Genomic DNA, 18,320 nt, shown 5'->3' on the forward strand with positions numbered 1-18,320 from the left:
TGAAGTGCATCCAGCAAACTGGCAAGTGCCTGTACGACGCAGGTGTACGTCTACATCATATACCCGAGGAAGTGGTAAGTATTGTTGCAATTTAATTCAGTCGGGGGAACAAGTGCCGGTTTTGGCAAATCTTCGTTGAGGCACTCGAAGAATTTCCGAATTATTTCATCCAATCAAAAACTAGGACGAGCGTTCACGAGAACTCAGAAAGCAATCGCGCGTACAAATACGTCATGTTGCTTAGCAACTACTCAGTCACTTCTCGGAGAAGTGATGTCGCCATCAACTGGCACTTGTTCCCCCGACTGAATTAATTGTGTAAAATTGATGAAAATATTATTAACCCTCTTCAGAGCGGGGCTTTGAAAGCCCCCCTATGTAACTTCCAGAATTTTTAAGCAATCGATTATTGGTTGTGTAAGATTGATGAAAATATTATTAACCCTCTTCAGAGCGGGGCTTTGAAAGCCCCCCTATGTAACTTCCAGAATTTTTAAGCAATCGATTATTGGTATACGCCATCTGGGATGATGACGTCTCATCATGTGACAATTACATCATTATGTCAAAACAGCTGCCATCTTGGATTTCAAATTTTTTCCAAAACGCCAGAAAACCACCCAAAATTACTGCAAAGTACTCAAAAGCAATAAAACTGTGCTTAAAACCGTAAAAAGGTAAAAATAATTGCATTAAAATTACAAATTTGGAAAAAACATGCCTGTCAAAATGCCGTTGCCTTGGTGATGTTAAGCTTCTGACACAACGACATATCCTACCAAATTATTCCCATAAACATTTTAGATAAACTGGCATTGTTTGGCAGCGTTTGGTTTAATCTTGAAAAAGTTATAAGCGTTCAAAGTCAGTGCGGGCCTCAAAAGCCCCCCCACGGTCTGGATAGGGTTAACAAGATGCAAAGCCACGTGAATCTTCTAACTTATTCTCTTGGAAATTTTGTTTTGCTTTTTTAGAAAAAATGTATCCCGGGCATCCATTGTTGCCTGGGTAACAGCGAGACATGTGAGGAGAAGCTGCAGTGTTTCCAGGAGTTTGGAGATTGTGCCAAAGAACTTGGAGATTAAAAAGACGCAAAGTAACTTACTCGACCTTTAACCCGGCAAAACGGAATAAAGGCTGCATTTAAACAATATAGTTTGATATCCGGATATCTAGTTGTCATGAGCAAACAAATATAACATTAAACATTATAAACCAATCAGTTTTGCGTTTATTTTTCTCTTGTATGATAACGTAACCGCGAAGGCTCTTTTTTGAGGAAGTCTTTTGTGCATTTGGGAAGGGCGGGAAGGGCGAAAGCGAGGTAATGGGCATTTCACAAAAAATGAAATGACACACGTGCTCATTTCGCAATCGTTATCATATAAACAAAACTGCTCGTCTGCTTCGCAAGAGATCAGTCGCAGAGTAGCATGCAATCTCAACAACAATTCTCCAATTCACAGCACGGCACAGCAGCACAATTTGATGCAAAACTATAGCAGTACCTAACTCGCATTGAAAGAGTTTGACACAAAACTGCGCTATAATTTCAAAAAATGTTGCCAAACGCAACTGTGGAGGTTGGAGAAGGTTTTCAAGCATTTTATAATGTTTACAGAACTAGTGAATACTTTTAAACGGTTTGCACAATCAATAATCGGATTTATCAAGCATTAGGGAGGCTTCTCACAAAAATTTGGGTTCGTGACTTGTTTCGACAACGAGCGTCAAGTATAGAAACTTTCAAAAGAATGTTAGAGTTAAATTTACCACAGGCATCCCAAGCTAACAGTATGAGCCACCGTAATCTAAGACTCAATTTATAAGGGTTAGTATCGGATTGAAACAATTTGTTTTTACGATATATACAGTAGAACCCCGTTAATATGGACACCAAGGGGACAGGCCAAACTGCCCGTATTATTGGGGTGTCCGTATTAAGGACGTTCGCGCTAATTGTTTATGCGCATCCTTACGGCGCACGTAATTCATGTCGCAACGTCACGCCACGCCATCATCGAGCGCGCGCGCTGAAAAAAATTTTCTAAGCACATATAGGGCTGGTAGTCGTCGCGTTAACTTTGCTTGCAATTAACTCTTTTAGATGCTCGGTGACCCCCACATTTTTTTAAACGGATCACTTTTGTTCACGATTATCTACGTTTTGCGAAAAAGTGAAAAAAATCTATCGATTAAAAGTTCGATTTTTTTTGTCCCACGTACGTTCGAATGCCTCTTTTTGAGCTTTTTGTTTTTCGCTGTACGACGGTTTCAAATACCGCTTTCAGGGTTAAGTCTTACAAAAGGTTGGCAACACTAGAATTTTTTTACGCAACAGACCCACTTCTACAAAATATGACTAAGATCATTTGCCTCTCTTTTCTCATCTTCGATATTTTTAACTATAAATCCTGTAAACCATGTTGAATTGCGTGCGCCATTTTTTTTCAGAATCAGGGTAGTTTTCCACACGCTTTATCTCTGAAACGAAGTCGGTAACCCCCATTTTTTTTTTTGCATTTCTGACACAAGTATCTTATTATCTGACTGCTGTAAAAATTAAAAAAAAAAACAATATCGACTAGAAAATTTTCGCGCGAACGTCCTTAAGCGGGGTCTCAGAAAAAAGTCACGGATACATGTTTTATCGACGTTTTTACGGCAACAAAAAGTTGTTTAATTATATATACAAATGCAAACTGTGAACGCTCTGACTAAAATTAAAAGTGTTTACGAAAACCTTACGATCTAGTCATACACTCGAACTAAACTTTAATAAACTCAACAGTGAAATTATTTGAAAATGTTGCAACTTTAATTTACTATATACGAGAAATAAAGCGCATTTCAACAGCAATAGAACGTTTTCGGTAACTTTACTTTGCACGGAAGCTTTTAGCTTGCGACACAAGCGATAACTAAAAGGCAAAGAAAAAATAGAAACAGCAGTCAGAAAATCTAATTTAAAGGACTTTAAGTACAAGGGTCGACTACCGCAAGTCACGCTATTAAGCTACTCTTTTACTCTTTGTAATAAAATGGTTTTAGCTCTTCGAATTCTGTCATTATTTGACCAGGGTCCAATGTCTTCAAGTTAGCAAATAGTCGCGACAATGAAAATTGACAGTGCACAGATAACAGTGTCCGTGAAGCGGGGCTCACAATGTATAAGAGTTTGTCACTGGGGACACGGAAAAGTGTTCGTTGTCTGTATTAAGGGGTGTCCGTATTAAGCGGGTTAATTTAAGAGAAAATGTATGAGGTTTTCGTCGGGACCAACGAAACTGTCCGTAATACCGGGGTGTCCGTATTAAGCGGGTGTCCGTAAAGCGGGTTTCTACTGTATTTATGAATAAAATTGACTTACACTGTTGCTGTGTCGTGTTCTTTCTGGTTTGTCAGAAATTGAACGAGTTATTGATTTGCGCAATTTTGAACACGTGTACTTTATTGAATATTCCCAAGGCTGGAAACTATTTTCGACAGCGTCTCACTCGAAGCGAAATATCTTCCGTGAAATTGGTCGAATCGCTACAGAATTCCATCACCGTAATCTTCGGTAATTTCTCTTCCCTATCGTTGTCCCTTTGGTTCCGAGTGCTGTAGTGAAACGTAGAAAATTCCTCCAAAGTGCGATTTTGGCTTTTCTTGTTATGCGCGGCCGTTCAAACCACACACAAAATGGCGCCAGGTCGACAAAATCGACCTCAGCGGTGGAGGGGCATGGAGATATTGTCACTAACTCCAAAATAAGTTGTGGGAACCGGGAGGTCGATTTTCTACCGGAATTAAAAACTGCGTGTTAGAAATTACGTGCCGGTGATTTTCTATTTATCCTTTACTGGATACGATTTTGTCCTAAAAGTGGGGTCAAGTTAAACGCTAGTAACATAAAAAAATTTTTCTAAGAGATAAATACCGAGAACGGAAAGAATGAAAAAAGGACCAAATAAGAATTGCGCGAATGGAAAAAGTTACCCATGCGAAGTCAATCCCTTTTAAGCGGAAGTTCTTTTTTGAATCTGTTGGGTTTTGAATCTGCCGACAAAGATTTGATTCAACTGTGAATTTTCTAGTCTAAGTTTATTTAAAAATTTCTGTGTGCCACTTATTTAACTTTACTGGACACTACCTGTGATATTGACATGCCCTGCACCTGGTTCCTCTCCCGTAACTGCCCTTGCCACCGCTCTTAATTTTATCCGACTAATATTATCTGCATCTTTTCTTTAACTATAAGCAATTAATTAGCTTTATTGTAATTTTTATTAAATTTTAGATTTTATCACAATTTTTACTCGTTTTTAGGGTTGCGCTTCGCGTGGGTAACTGTTCCCGTTCGCGCAATTCCTATTCGGTCCTTTTTTTCTTTAATACCACCATTTATTTATCATATTATATATCTGATTGATTTTCCAAGAACGTGGCGCCCACCATCCAAAACAGCCCGGGATACAACAAGTCCCTTGCCCTCCCCCCAGGCTAGAAGGCTGCCACGTCACGAGCTCAGCTGACAGCTGCCAGACCGGCAGGGTGCCTTCTATACAGGGAACCCTCGACCGGTGCCATTCAAAATATTCACAGACTACACAGGGCATTTAAAATTCACACAAACCTCCCATCCACTCAGCTTTTGACGGCTACTCGCCAGCTGGACACCAGCGGATGGCCCAGAGCCTGGGCAAGGTCCCAAACCATCGTTGACGTCAAGCCCCTTCAAGTTAAAGTGGCTGGCTAGGCTTGAACAGCGAAAACTTCGCGGCCAGGTTTCTGCGAATTCGCTGAGATATCAGGCCCAGGAAGGCTCCAGGAAGCCAAAGTCACTAGCCAGGGGCCCAGACATGCAACCAAAGTGGAGCCCAGCTGTTGGGGGTGGGGGGGGGGGGGGGAGAGCAGTCAGTAGCTGGTTGGCCCTCAATAATGTTATTTAAATATTTAGACCAATAAAGTTGATAGACAATGTCTTTTGGCTTTTGACTTTTCGATAGTGTGCCCGTCCTTCAAGATTCAAGTCAGTCCCCGATATTCAATAAGCGCTACTCGTGTCACCTCCGCCAATCCGGGTAGCTATTGAATCCTCTCACAAAGCAATTGAGATGTATTGCAGGTTAAATTTGTAGTCAGGGTTAATCCGTTTTTTAGCCTAATTTTATCTGTTTCAACCTGAAGAAGACAGTCTATTGTATTTTATTGTCATTGTAAAAGTGTTATCTTTAGATTGAAGCAGATAAATCTAGGTCGGAAACAGATTTAACCGGAAAACCAATTTAATCTGTTATATATCTTTTGTCCCAAAAATCGTTTTTCTGAAGAGGCGCGGAAAAAACTTGAAAACTTTAGCATCCAATTTTCAAGTTACATTCCATTTAGGTTTCCTACGACAAAAATATAAATTTGAGTTATTCAAAAATATATTAAAATCCGTGACACAGCCCTTTTAAAGAAAAAATAACAGTGTTTCCGGCCGGGCTTGAACCGGCGACCTTCCGCGTGTGAGGCGGACGTGATAACCAATACACTACGGAAACGACCGTTGTAAATTGCTATTACGAATCATATATATTCTTGCCCTATGGGCCGTTAGGGACTGAATACCACGTGAAATTCGTGAGAAATAAAAATTGTCCATTCAGGCAAGATTTGTGATTTTCAGCACAGTGACAAAACTGTTTGTTTGTACGAAAAACATCAGAAAACTATCAGATTATAGAGCAGGTAGAAGTAAATGATTTGTCAAAATTAAAGCTTTGTGGCGAAAATAAATTTGGGAAAAAGCAGTATTTGGTAGGCAGCCGCCATGTTTGTGTCCCCCTTTTCAGGCACCAATATGGCGGACATAGAATTGTACATTCAGTGAAGTAGATTCTACCATTACAGCAAGGCGCCCAAATGTGTGACCACTTTTAATTTATTCACATTCTTTCGTGCAGATTTAATCCAATCAGAAGTCAACTGCAAGCTATCCACGGCTTTTGATTGGATTAAATCTGCACGAAAGAATGTGAATAAATTAAAAGTGGTCACACATTTGGGCGCCTTGCTGTAAAAATATTCAATTTTTAAAACTTAAAATCATTTTAGATATCACTAAAAATTGAGGAATGCGAAAAATATCCGTTTTTGTTCTCCCGGGATATCACGAATTTTAAAATTTTAAAGTAAACGACAAAAGTTTTAAGTTTACAAAACATATTTCAACCTCTGCGTATTTTGGAGTTTCAAACCTCTGTCGTCTTCATTTGAATGATTTACAAAGCGTTGGAAGTTGCATAATAAGTAGACTGCAAAATGCTTATTAAGAAAAATAGTGACAAGAGAACGTGAAAATGTGAAAATTTAAAGTACAATTTTAGATTAATATGGTGTAATCGGTGATTGAGGCAAGGTAGTTCTTTTTTAATACGAATAGCCTCCTTTATTTTGAGTTGAAAGCTTGCAGAGCCGTTATCTATAATGTGAAAGCAATCTATTTAACATTTTGCAGTCTACTTATTATTCAACTTTCAACGCTTTGTACATCATTCACTAAAAATGACAGAGGTTTATCTCCTTAACAAAGCACTAAATCGATACCAAAATTTGCATAGGGGTTTATGTTCTTTATGTTAAGGATATGTAAAAAGAATAGCTTTGTGGGATCAACAGTTTAGATTTGGATTTGATTTGATTTAATGTGATTTGATGACGTGAGATGAAAGCCAGCAACTGAATAGTAGATTTTGCTATTCGCTTTGTTTGTTGCAAATTAAAGCAAAACATTTTGGAAAAATTTTAAGAAATGTGATTTCCTAGTGTACTAGGACACTTTAAGGTAAGTAAAGTTAAGACAGCGTATCAAACGTAAGTCTGCTTTTTCAAACATTCGCTGCGAGGTGCCACTGCGCTTTCTAGTACAAGGTCCTTTGTTCAGTCATTTGCTTTTCATTCTTGTTCTTGTGAAGTATAACATGTTAGGCTTCGCTGTTGACCCGTTTGTTAGTATTTTATAAGTATTTTTTACGTTTTAACCCTTATTATCCTAAAGCCGGATTTTTCCGTGATTTGGAGGAAGGGTCATTCAACTGTCAACGAAGCAACGGGGAAAAGTCGGAACCATTTCTCAAAGGAAAAAAACAAAAACATGCGCATGTGCCAAAGTAAATGTAAAATGTTGCTGCAGTGTGAGAAAGTGCATTTCTAGCAAAGTTCATAGAAATTTAGCACCGCAGCCTCAATATATAGCAGTGAGCCAACATGCTACATATAGCGACACGTAAACAATCGACCTCATCGCCTGATGAGACTAGCAGTATTGCAGTCGAAACGTCGCGATAAACAAAGCAATTCTATCGTGAGACAAACGAATAAACATTCGCCTTTCCAAATAATTCCTTTTTACCATGGGTCTGTTCAGTTACAGATCATGACTGAACGAAGATCGCGTCAAATGTCGAATGAGAGAACAGGGAGGGCGTACACAAGGACAATAGACATCGTTACACTTGACTTATACTTTTGTTCATTTTCCGTCTTAAGGGACTATATCACGGGAATTCGCAGTTTTGGTCTAAACTGTTCTTTAAGTGTGCTTATCTCTAAGGATGAAGAATCGAAAATCAGAAAAAAAAAATTGAATTTTTTTTTTATTTCCCCAAAACATCCCTTTCTATGATCTTTTTTCGGAAAAATATTTAAAAGTTCCAGCGATTTTTTTTACGGTTGAATTTTAGAGAAATTTGAAAATTCGGTAAAATTGGGGTTTTCGCCTAGCCAAAATGCTCAAATCGTCATGCAACTTTAGGAAGATGGCGAACGCGCAAAAAAATTCCAGACAACTTCAAACTTTGCACACTTCTAGTGATATCCCTAACCAACAAGAGTAAGTAAAACGTTTTTCGAAATTGTATTTAAAACGATTTTAATCGGCCTTTGTATGAAGATATATTTTGCATGTTTCAATGAGGGCCAAAATGAAGGCTAACTTCGACAGCTCCAAATGACTCCTGGTATATAACGATTTGAAATGAAAACTACACCAGAGGAAAGCTTATTTATTATATTATTCACCTGGAAAATTTGGGCGTTGGAAATTGAGTACTGCTTCGTTGGTAAAATAAACTGTCATGACCTGTAAGCGTTATGAAAGCGTGCAGAATTTGATGTTTGTTTCAAGCTCCATTATAGAAATACACAGACGAAATAAATAAACATGGAAAAGAAAGTCTAAAGGAGTCAATACTAGACGTACCTCTTCTGTGAAGCTGATAATGTAAAGAAAAGTCGTTTCAGTTTCATTATTTGTTGTTCACGCCTTGGCCTGTAAGCAGGTCTCGAGCGGACAATGCCGTGAGCGAAATATTAAAACAACAAAAGAAAACTAGTTCGGCGACTCGCTATTTATCTTATATATGATGTTATTTTGCCATGAGTTTCGAAATAGCTAAAAATTAAACAAGAACTCATCCTTGATGGACTTTTTATGTGATAAGTAATCTCAGGTTTCAGAATTCTACTGACAACAAAGTTATAAAGATTAATCAATGATCAATGCCGTATATGCGTGACCTATGTCGTGACGCTTTGGTTAAAGGTCAGCGGTGAATACTTGTCAATTTGACCACTAAAGCCCTTTCTCCCCTTCCTGCTTAGAAAAATCTTGAGTAAAACCTTCGATGGAAATGGTTGCACGGGAAATGGTTGCACGTTGTTTCCATATTTTGGGGAATACCATTCACGACACGACTGAAATGTCCGTGTTGAATACAATTTGAGACGTGCCAAAAGTAATCAAATTACAGTTTGTATGACAAACATTGAATACATTATTACCAGTTTCATTCAAATCGGTATTCCAGCTTTAGATGAATGCTTTGCTCAGCGAAAAGATGGAGAAACTTCAAGTATGTAGAATCAAAAAATGGCATCGTTTGCGTGTTCCTTTTCGTTGCTGCTTGATCAGTGTTCCCCTTGTGGAAAAACTGAGCAGTGAGTATCCAAGCCACGTCGAAGCCATTAGTCTAAAAGATTGCTCAAGAGATGTTTTGTGACACCTACAACAACATGACATCAGTGGTGACGAAGCCATTGACAGTGAATTAAAGCTGTTACTAGCTCGAGCAGGTAATCATTTTGTTGTCTCTCTATGGCCCTTTGCGACTAACAATCACATGGCATCGCGCTAAGACCCCCGGGGGGGGGGGGGGGGGTACTCGGGCTTGTAAATGACGGGGATGATCGAATGGCGGCAAAACTCAGGACCCAAAAAAATCCCTAAGTCTTCGGACATTACCCAAAAAATCCCTGGACCAAATGTAACCCCACCCCCCCCCCCCAAAAAAAAAAATCACTTGTCAAATTACCCCTAAAATGCCAGGAGGGGCAATAACATAAGACAAAGAACGCTCGTTTTGTTTATTCATCATACCATAAATACGCTAAGGCCGCGCCAAGGCACTTTAGTTCGTTTTTAATACCCCAAAAATCCCCTATCTAAATCAACTCACCAAAAAAAATACTGGCTAAATTTTCCGAACCAAAAAAAAGCCCAGAATCGACAATTTCAAACCCGAAAAAATCCGTCGATCATCCCCGTCATTAACAAGCCTTATTACCCCCCCCCCCCCCCTGGGGCTAAGACTTGCGTTTAGTGCTAAGTGAGCGTATAGCAGCAAAGGGTCCATTTTATTGTCTTGCCAAATATGCAAAAATTCGGGAGCTGTATTTCTCGAGTATTAATTATTGCGACTTGAACAGAAATGAGTCCTTAACCCTGATCCTGTAGCACCCCGTTTAACAAAGCGTACGAAAAAATCTCAAGTGTTCGTGCAGTTGTACGCACCAAACAAGAGAAAAATATTTACTTTCAAGGACAGAAAGTGACAATTCTTTTTCAAAACGAGTATCAGAAGGCCACTGTCTAACAACATTTAAAGCTCGTGTATTATTACGTATTAAATGTCGCGTGTTCAATGATTATTATGCACTCTTTTTTCGCGAGTATAAGTTTTCGCGAACGTAAAAATCACGAAAGTAAATACGCGTGAAAATTAGTAACAATAATGTAAGACATCTATAAAGCGGAGAAATAGGCACAGCCCTCATGGATCACCCCTATCCGCGTGTGCGAGTCAGTCTACTAATTTTAAGGTGGCTCCATAGGGTCAGTCACATATGATGTGGCGCGCGCGCTAGTAACATACTTTGAAATGTGATTTTGCATTTGTTTGTAGTCCTAGTTCGCTAGAACTGATCAAATGCAATCAGCATTTGATCAAATAGTGTTCTACAACCATCTCTGTTAAAATAATGGGTTTAAGTCGAGAATTAAGACTACCCAAACAAATGCGTCTTTTAGTGTTTATCTGGTTTTGAGTGCTATTTTCTACAATTTCCTTCGGTGAAATCTTCCGAAATTTTTGCAGTACATGGATACAACCTGGAAAAAAATCTATCGATCGATAGATTTTTTTTATTTTTTCACAAAACATGGATATCAATTAACAAAAGAAGCCCATTAAGAAAAAGGTAGGGGTCACTGACCATTTAAGAGAGCAAATTGCAAGCGAAACGAGCGGAACGGCAACTCACCCTATATGTTCTTATAAATTTGACTGAGTGTGCGCGCTCAAAGTATGGCGTGGCATGGCGTTGAAGCAGGCGTTGCAACATGAATTACGTGCGCAGCACGCGCAGGGATACGCATAAACAATTAGGCTACGTTTACACGGAACCGGACCGGAACCGTAGCGAACTGGACCGGATCGGAACGGCCTCTGTTTACACGGAACCGTTTGGAACCGATCCAGGTGTTTACACGGGACCGTTCTGGAACCAGTCCGGAATAGATCCATATCTGGACCTGCAAAATAGCAGGTCCAGTTTTGGATCCGTTGCGGACCGTTTCCAGAACGGTCCTGAGTAAACAGAAGGCCTATCCGGTCCGAAAATCGGACTGTTTCCGTTCCGAACCGGTCCCGTGTAAACATAGCCTTAGGTTCCATTGAGTTTTATGACCGCGCGCGCTGATGATGCAAGCATTCGGAATCTGCGCGCGCGAGCAGACGCGAGCTCAGAAAACCACGGATTTATGTTTAACATTTCAAAGAATATTTTGGCCCTCATTGAAACATGCAAAGGACGATTAAAATAAATCGTTTCAAATACAATTTAGGGATTTTTTTGGGTCCTGAGTTTTTCCGCCATTCGATCATCCCCGTCATATACAAGCCCGAGTACCCCCCACACCCCCACACCCCCTCCCCCCCCCCCCGCTGGGGTGTTAGCGAGATGCCATGTGATTGTTAGTCGCAAAGGGCCATACAGAGACACCAAAATGATTACCTGCTCGAGCTAGTAACAGCTTTTATTCACTGTCAATGGCTTCGTCACCACTGATGCCATGTTGTTGTAGGTGTCGCAAAACATCTCTTGAGCAATCTTTTAGACTAATGGCTTCGACGTGGCTTGGATACTCACTGCTCAGTTTTTCCACAAGGGGAACACTGATCAAGCAGCAACGAAAAGGAACACGCAAACGATGCCATTTTATGATTCTACGTACTTGAAGTTTCTCCATCTTTCCGCTGAGCAAAGCATTCATCTAAAGCTGGAATACCGATTTGAATGAAACTGGTAGGTATTCAATGTTTGGCATACACACGTCTCAAATTGTATTCAACTCGGACATTTTCAGTCGTGTCGTGAATGGTATTCCCCAAAATATGGAAACAGCGTGCAACCATTTCCCTGATGGGTTTTCATCGAAGGTTTTACTCAAGATTTTTCTAAGCAGGAAGGGGAGAAAGGGCTTTAGTGGTCAAATTGACAAGTATTCACCGCTGACCTTTAACCAAAGCGTCACGACATAGGTCACGCATATACGGCATTGATTATTGATTAATCTTTATAACTTTGTTGTCAGTAGAATTCTGAAACCTGAGATTATTTATCACATAAAAAGTCCATCAAGGATGAGTTCTTGTTTAATTTTTAGCTATTTCGAAACTCATGGCAAAATAACATCATATATAAGATAAATAGCGAGTCGCCGAACTAGTTTTCTTTTGTTGTTTTAATATTTCGCTCACGGCATTGTCCGCTCGAGACCTGCTTACAGGCCAAGGCGTGAACAACAAATAATGAAACTGAAACGACTTTTCTTTACATTATCAGCTTCACAGAAGAGGTACGTCTAGTATTGACTCCTTTAGACTTTCTTTTCCATGTTTATTTATTTCGTCTGTGTATTTCTATAATGGAGCTTGAAACAAACATCAAATTCTGCACGCTTTCATAACGCTTACAGGTCATGACAGTTTATTTTACCAACGAAGCAGTACTCAATTTCCAACGCCCAAATTTTCCAGGTGAATAATATAATAAATAAGCTTTCCTCTGATGTAGTTTTCATTTCAAATCGTTATATACCAGGAGTCATTTGGAGCTGTCGAAGTTAGCCTTCATTTTGGCCCTCATTGAAACATGCAAAATATATCTTCATACAAAGGCCGATTAAAATCGTTTTAAATACAATTTCGAAAAACTTTTTACTTACTCTTGTTGGTTAGGGATATCACTAGAAGTGTGCAAAGTTTGAAGTTGTCTGGAATTTTTTTGCGCGTTCGCCATCTTCCTAAAGTTGCATGACGATTTGAGCATTTTGGCTAGGCGAAAACCCCAATTTTACCGAATTTTCAAATTTCTCTAAAATTCAACCGTAAAAAAAATCGCTGGAACTTTTAAATATTTTTTCCGAAAATAGTTCATAGAAAGGGATGTTTTGGGGAAATAAAAAAAAAATCGATTTTTTTTTCTGATTTTCGATTCTTCATCCTTAGAGATAAGCGCACTTAATAAGTGGCAGGCAACTTTACCTATGAAAAACATTGTCTTTGAGCATTTAACGGAAGATATAACCTTCATTCGGGGGTAAAAATCAAACTTCGGCTATAAAATCGATTTTTTGAAGGAACGCGGAAACATCTTCAAGTTGACAAACGTTGGCTAACGTTTTCAAATTGCAATCCATTTCTATCCGAGCCATCTGCCAAATGCGATTTAAAACAGTTTTAGTGGTCTTAAATAGCAATTGTTAATAAAAATGGACCATTATTTCTAGGTTTCCTACGACCCAATTATAAGTTTGGGCTGTTCAAAAAATCTGTGACAATCCGTGCAAAGTCCATTTAATTTTCGGCAGAAAAATAATAACTTTCGACCTTGTAATTAAGCGGTTAGCATTTCCCGACCTCACTTATACTTTTTTCATTTAACCGTGTATATTGCGATATGACAGGCCCATTACCGTGCTTTAGTCTTTACCCTCCCCTCCCCCTGTCCCCAACCCCACCCCCTCTCCGAAATGCATGTAAGCATTCCTACAAAAGTCATCGCGGGGTACGTTTGTATCCTGTGAAAGAAACATAAACGAAAAAACAGCTTTATAACAATCAGGCTCTTTAATGTTACATTTGTTCACTTATGACAACTTGATATCGATATAAAACTACTGTTTAAATGCAGGCTTTATTCCGTTTCTCCGGCTCCAGGGACGAGTAAGTTATGCAGCGTCTTTTGCATCTCCAAGTCGTTTAGCGCATTCTCCAAATCTCACGAAACAACACAGCTTCTCCTCACATGTCTTGCTAGCCAACAAACAACAAGGGATGATCGGGAGGCATTTTTTCTAAAATAAAGAAGAAAAAACAACAACAACAAATGAAAATGGATGAATAAGAAGATTCACTGGCTTAACATCATGTTACAGTTTATATTTTCATCGAAGAAGCAAAATTGGTTAAAAAACATCGGCAATGTTGGTGGCCCGCATTTGTGCAGCGACGTTGGGGTGCGTGCATCAATCGGTCGGTCGGTCGGTCGGCCAGTCAGTCAGTAATTCAGGCAGTCAGTCGGTCAGTCAGAAAGTCACTTAAGCGAAAAAAAGCTTCTCAAACTAAACAAACAGGTACGACTTTACAAGAAATGTAGGAAACTGTATAACAGAACTCACCATGTTATCGGGTAGATGATGGTAACGTACACCAGCACACTTAAGGCACTCGCCAGTACTCTTGATGCACTTCAAATGTTCACAAGCATCGTCTCCAGCTTTCTTGTGGCATACAACTGCCCTAGCTATGCACAATTTCTGTTGAAAAATTTATAAAATATTTTAATTAAAATTTCACTTTCTTAGCATATTTTTTCAACAGATTCGATCTTTAAGCCTCACTCTTTTTAAGCATCGCTAGAAATCGCGGACATTGAAGTCGGCGAATTTTGATGCATCTTACATTAACCGCTCACGAAACTTGGTAATAGCCGCTGATTCGAAAGCCTGACTTTGGGCTCATATCTACCTTGATTTGATAAAAGGTGGCTATCGGGCTGTTAAGGAATGTATGGGGTTTCATATATTTTTTTTTTTTTTGAGGATACGGAGAATTGTTCGGCTTTCTTCCAATGAAATGTCGCCCTGTCTAATGTAGTGAATGCAATCTTACTTTTTTTTCTCCCTCCCTGTCTCTCCCCCCCCCCCCTCGTCTCCCTCCCCCTAGAATTACTTGTGGTTAGTCTAGCCCAGTCTCTAACTCCAACCCCTCTCTTCCATTTGAATTCTAGTTGCGCGCGCTAACTAGTAGAACAGTTGTGATCTATAGCTTTCCATTCTGCTGTCTAAAGGAAGTTTGCCGGAGGACGTCATTAAGTCCCGTGAAGGTGAAAGTCTTACGATTTGCAAGTTGTGCGTCGGCTGTTATCGTACCTCAAACCGAGCTTTAGGCGGTTAAACACAGATAACCGGTCGGCTCGTTTTGCCAGGTACAGATAATGTTGAGCTTGCTTTAGACAGCAAAGGTCTTTAGCCACATCAATTAGGACTCGGAACTAGACTATACGGGCTGATTTGAAGGCGGTCATAACGATATTTGGCTTGAACTTTACCGTGGCTAAAGACTTAGTTTTTTACTGTTGAAGTTTGTGGAGCGGGCGTTACGCGCTCGACGACATTCAAATACATCCGGGACATTGTCGGTTATTTCTAAAAGAAACATGTCGGATTGGGTAGCCAAGGAATCGCTTCAAGCGCTGATGTGAGTACATAGTTTTCTTTTTCCCTCAATTTTAGGCGTTCTCCGCCTAGCTAACACTCATAGTTCATAGTTCTCTGTGATTCGCTAGTGGGAGGCGATGCGATCGTGTGCATTTCCGGCCGCGACAATGGAGTTGACAATTGAGATAACACATGCCCGCTTCCTCAGATATTTCGCCTGATTTGCTTAAAGTTGAATCGAATGTCGATGTAGAATGCTTTAGTTCAGTTTATTTGAGACGTGCATGCTGTAAGAAAGCTACAGTTCAGCTCTCCGCCGAGTGTTTTCTTATGTCTATCTTGGTATTAATTTTGACTCACATTTCAAGTTGTAAACACTCTTAATTAAATTGATAGAATTCTTGATTTAAACAAAATGCCGTATATGCAGTCTTTTTGGTTAAAAAACACATAAACTAGAGTGCCTTACGTTAAACTTGAGCTAAAATTAGCCCTCATTCAGCGTTCGTTACAGAAATAGGGCTTCAGATCTACGGTGTCATGTCAAATTTCGGGAGACACCTTTTATCAAATCAAGTTAGATATACATCTACGAGGATACACAAAAATGCGGCCTACACAGAGAAATATTTTGTGAAGTAGGAAAACCACTGGTCAAAAATATTGCCTGATAATAAAACTGGAGCAAAAGATCTTTCAAAAGATGGCTTTTGCGGCAAAATTGGAGCAAAGATGGCTGAAATATCGTAGCTCAAAGACAGCGGATTTTGGGATTTCAACGTGGACTGCCGCCGTGTGTTTACAGTGTGCGATTTTTTGTGGTTTTCTAACGGCAAAGATACAAATGAAATCTAATCGGAAGGAGATGTAAATCGTTTGGTGAGTTTGATTCATGTATAGTTTTATCAAATCTGCTTGCACATTTTTTCGATCACATTCAGTTTGCCGATAATCCCTGTTTATAAACTTTAAGTTTTCGGTTTTCGCCATACATTCCTCCTCTACGCCTTATAATTTTGGTCTCAAAAACTGTTCGCAGAAAACGTTCATGAATACAAATGAAATTCGAAGTCTGCACTTCAATTCTTGTACAATGTGGTTCTTAATACACCAGTCTATTGTGTTCCGCTTGCACATTTTTACATTTGTTAATTTGTCAAGAAATATTTAATAAAACATTTCATACTCCATATATTTTCTTTGTAATCCTTGCGTTCGCTTCTACGGTCAATGTACCGCAGGACATACTATTCGCGGACTCGGAGGTCCGCGATTTCTGGAGATGCTTATGAATTCTGAGACCCGTTTCAATGGATATCACGTATACTAAAGGTATTATTCCTTTGGTGAAAAAAGATTGCCGCTTAGTAAACAATGAAACAGATAGCGTGAACATTTAAATTCCTCCAAATAAAATGAATGCCAGCTAAAATGTTTTCATTTATTACAAAGTTACCAGTCGATTTTTCAAAGCAAAAAAAAATGATTCATTTCATTTTAAATTCTGATCGAATAGATGATACCGAAAAAAAATCATCTTTAAAATTCGTTTATTAGTGTCCCAGCTTTCCCAGAAAATTTCTCTGGAGGTTCCTCTCCCTGCAGGGACAACGCTGGAAGGCAGCTATTTCAAAGCTAAATTTCATAAAAAAGTAAGTGAATCCTTTCGATTTTTGGTGGCATTCTCTCTTCAAACGTCTATGAGTACTTACCACTTTAGGTGGAATATTAGTAGGAAAACCGCTCGGGCGAAAACTTGGTCGAAAGCTTGGTCGAGCGCTTGGGCCGACTAGGCCGCGGACCTTGTTAGCCATTTCACGATCTTCCATCTCAAGATAATGCAAGATGGCTTGGGGATGATATTCCATCTCCGCTTGGGCATACACGGCCACTGCCGCGAGGAACAACAAAGCTATCATTGCCTTCATGTTGACGCGTCTAATCTGTGCTCTGGAAAACACGATGTGAAAAGAAATGCACGCACTCGTTTATATAGAGCATGGGTCGCGCTGGGGTGCTTGTTGCGCACGCCTTTGCCTCAACTAAGACAAAAGCACTCTAGACATGTTTAAACAGCTTTATAATTGCTTTTCCCCACTTAATGTCTGTTTATGGAGCAACCGAAAAAAATTAAAACCTTTTCAAATTAAAAACATTAAGTCAACATATTATCACCACGAAACTTAATCTTTTGTCCTCGCCCGTTTTGTAACAAAGCTTTGTGAGAATATTGTTGTGTAGCTAGTGTAATTAACGTTTCCTGACAAATTAAAAACTAAAGTCTTTATCAAGCCCTGGCCACGCATAGGGCAAAAAATGAGAAATTCTCTAAACCAATTTTTCTTACATTTTATGTTAAGTACAACTTTCTCCCGAGAAGCACTCCAAAGACATGTTTCAGTCTGGCACTTGTTTCCATTAAATACACGCATTTGTCGCATTTGCCGTCGATGAATTTGCCTTTAAGCTAGACTTAGAATTGAGAGATTATTTCTCGGGAGGAAGAGGTGTTTTATTACGCCGCGGATTAGTGAACTCGTAGGGTTGCAGCGCCTGCTATGGCCAATTCTGAAATGACAGAATTGGTTGCAGTTGCTGAAGCTGAAGCTGAAGACTGAGTCATTCTCTTTGAGAACTGTAGTAGATTTATTTACTGGATTATAAATGTCGAAAACTATAAAACTATAAAATTCTAAAGCAAACACGACCAAAATTTTCAGTTAGGGTGTCAGTTAATTAGGTGTTTCCTTTTTAAGCCTTCGCGTAGAAACATCTTTTACACTAAAGTGTACAGACAAAAACAAAATTGTTTTTTTAAAAAAATAATCTGTAAGAAGAGATAAATTATCCTTCGTTTGGAGAATCTTCAATTCATCATCAATTCATCAGTTTTACCCGATATTGTCCATCACTTCGACGAACAGGATAACGCACGATGCGTCAGCTTTCCAAATTTGCTGCAGCGGTTAATTTACTTTTATTATCCGTAAGGTGGTAATCATTTAAGTGCACCAAAGGTCACTCTGTCAAATGTTTTCGAGATATATACACCGGGCCGGTCGCTGAACGATTGTTGTAATTTAAAATAACATGTTTAATTTGTCAGCGGGATATATCGAGTCAGGTTAAAAAAAATGGGGGCGCGGCGCGGCGCGTCTTGAAAATAGTTGTATTTTTTTAGTTTGTCGTTTACAATCCATCGTAATCTTCTTCAGTCCTAACAATCTTTGTTTATTTTCGTTTTATTAATACTTCTATGATGTTTTATGCCTCAAAAATATCTTCTTGA

The 18,320-nt window shown here is 39.3% G+C and overlaps 1 protein-coding gene and 1 non-coding gene across 2 annotated transcripts; both read right to left on the minus strand.

Moving 5' to 3' along the window:
- Nucleotides 1-5,458: 5,458 nt before the first annotated feature.
- Trnav-cac (transfer RNA valine (anticodon CAC)) lies at nt 5,459-5,531 on the minus strand. Its single transcript has one exon. It is a non-coding gene; the product is annotated as a tRNA-Val (tRNA).
- Nucleotides 5,532-13,420: 7,889 nt separating this feature from the next.
- On the minus strand, nt 13,421-17,002 carry LOC144654453 (uncharacterized). Its single transcript, XM_078514608.1, has 3 exons — nt 16,744-17,002; nt 13,991-14,128; nt 13,421-13,666 (listed from the first exon to the last, which is right to left on the minus strand). Exons 1-3 carry the CDS (start codon nt 16,957-16,959, stop codon nt 13,541-13,543), a joined length of 480 nt encoding a protein of 159 aa, XP_078370734.1. The 5' UTR covers nt 16,960-17,002; the 3' UTR covers nt 13,421-13,540.
- Between the last annotated feature and the right edge of the window lie 1,318 nt (nt 17,003-18,320).

This window comes from Oculina patagonica, chromosome 5 (assembly GCF_052425735.1).
Source record: "Oculina patagonica isolate OP01 chromosome 5, crgOcupat, whole genome shotgun sequence".
NCBI lineage: Eukaryota > Metazoa > Cnidaria > Anthozoa > Scleractinia > Oculinidae > Oculina > Oculina patagonica.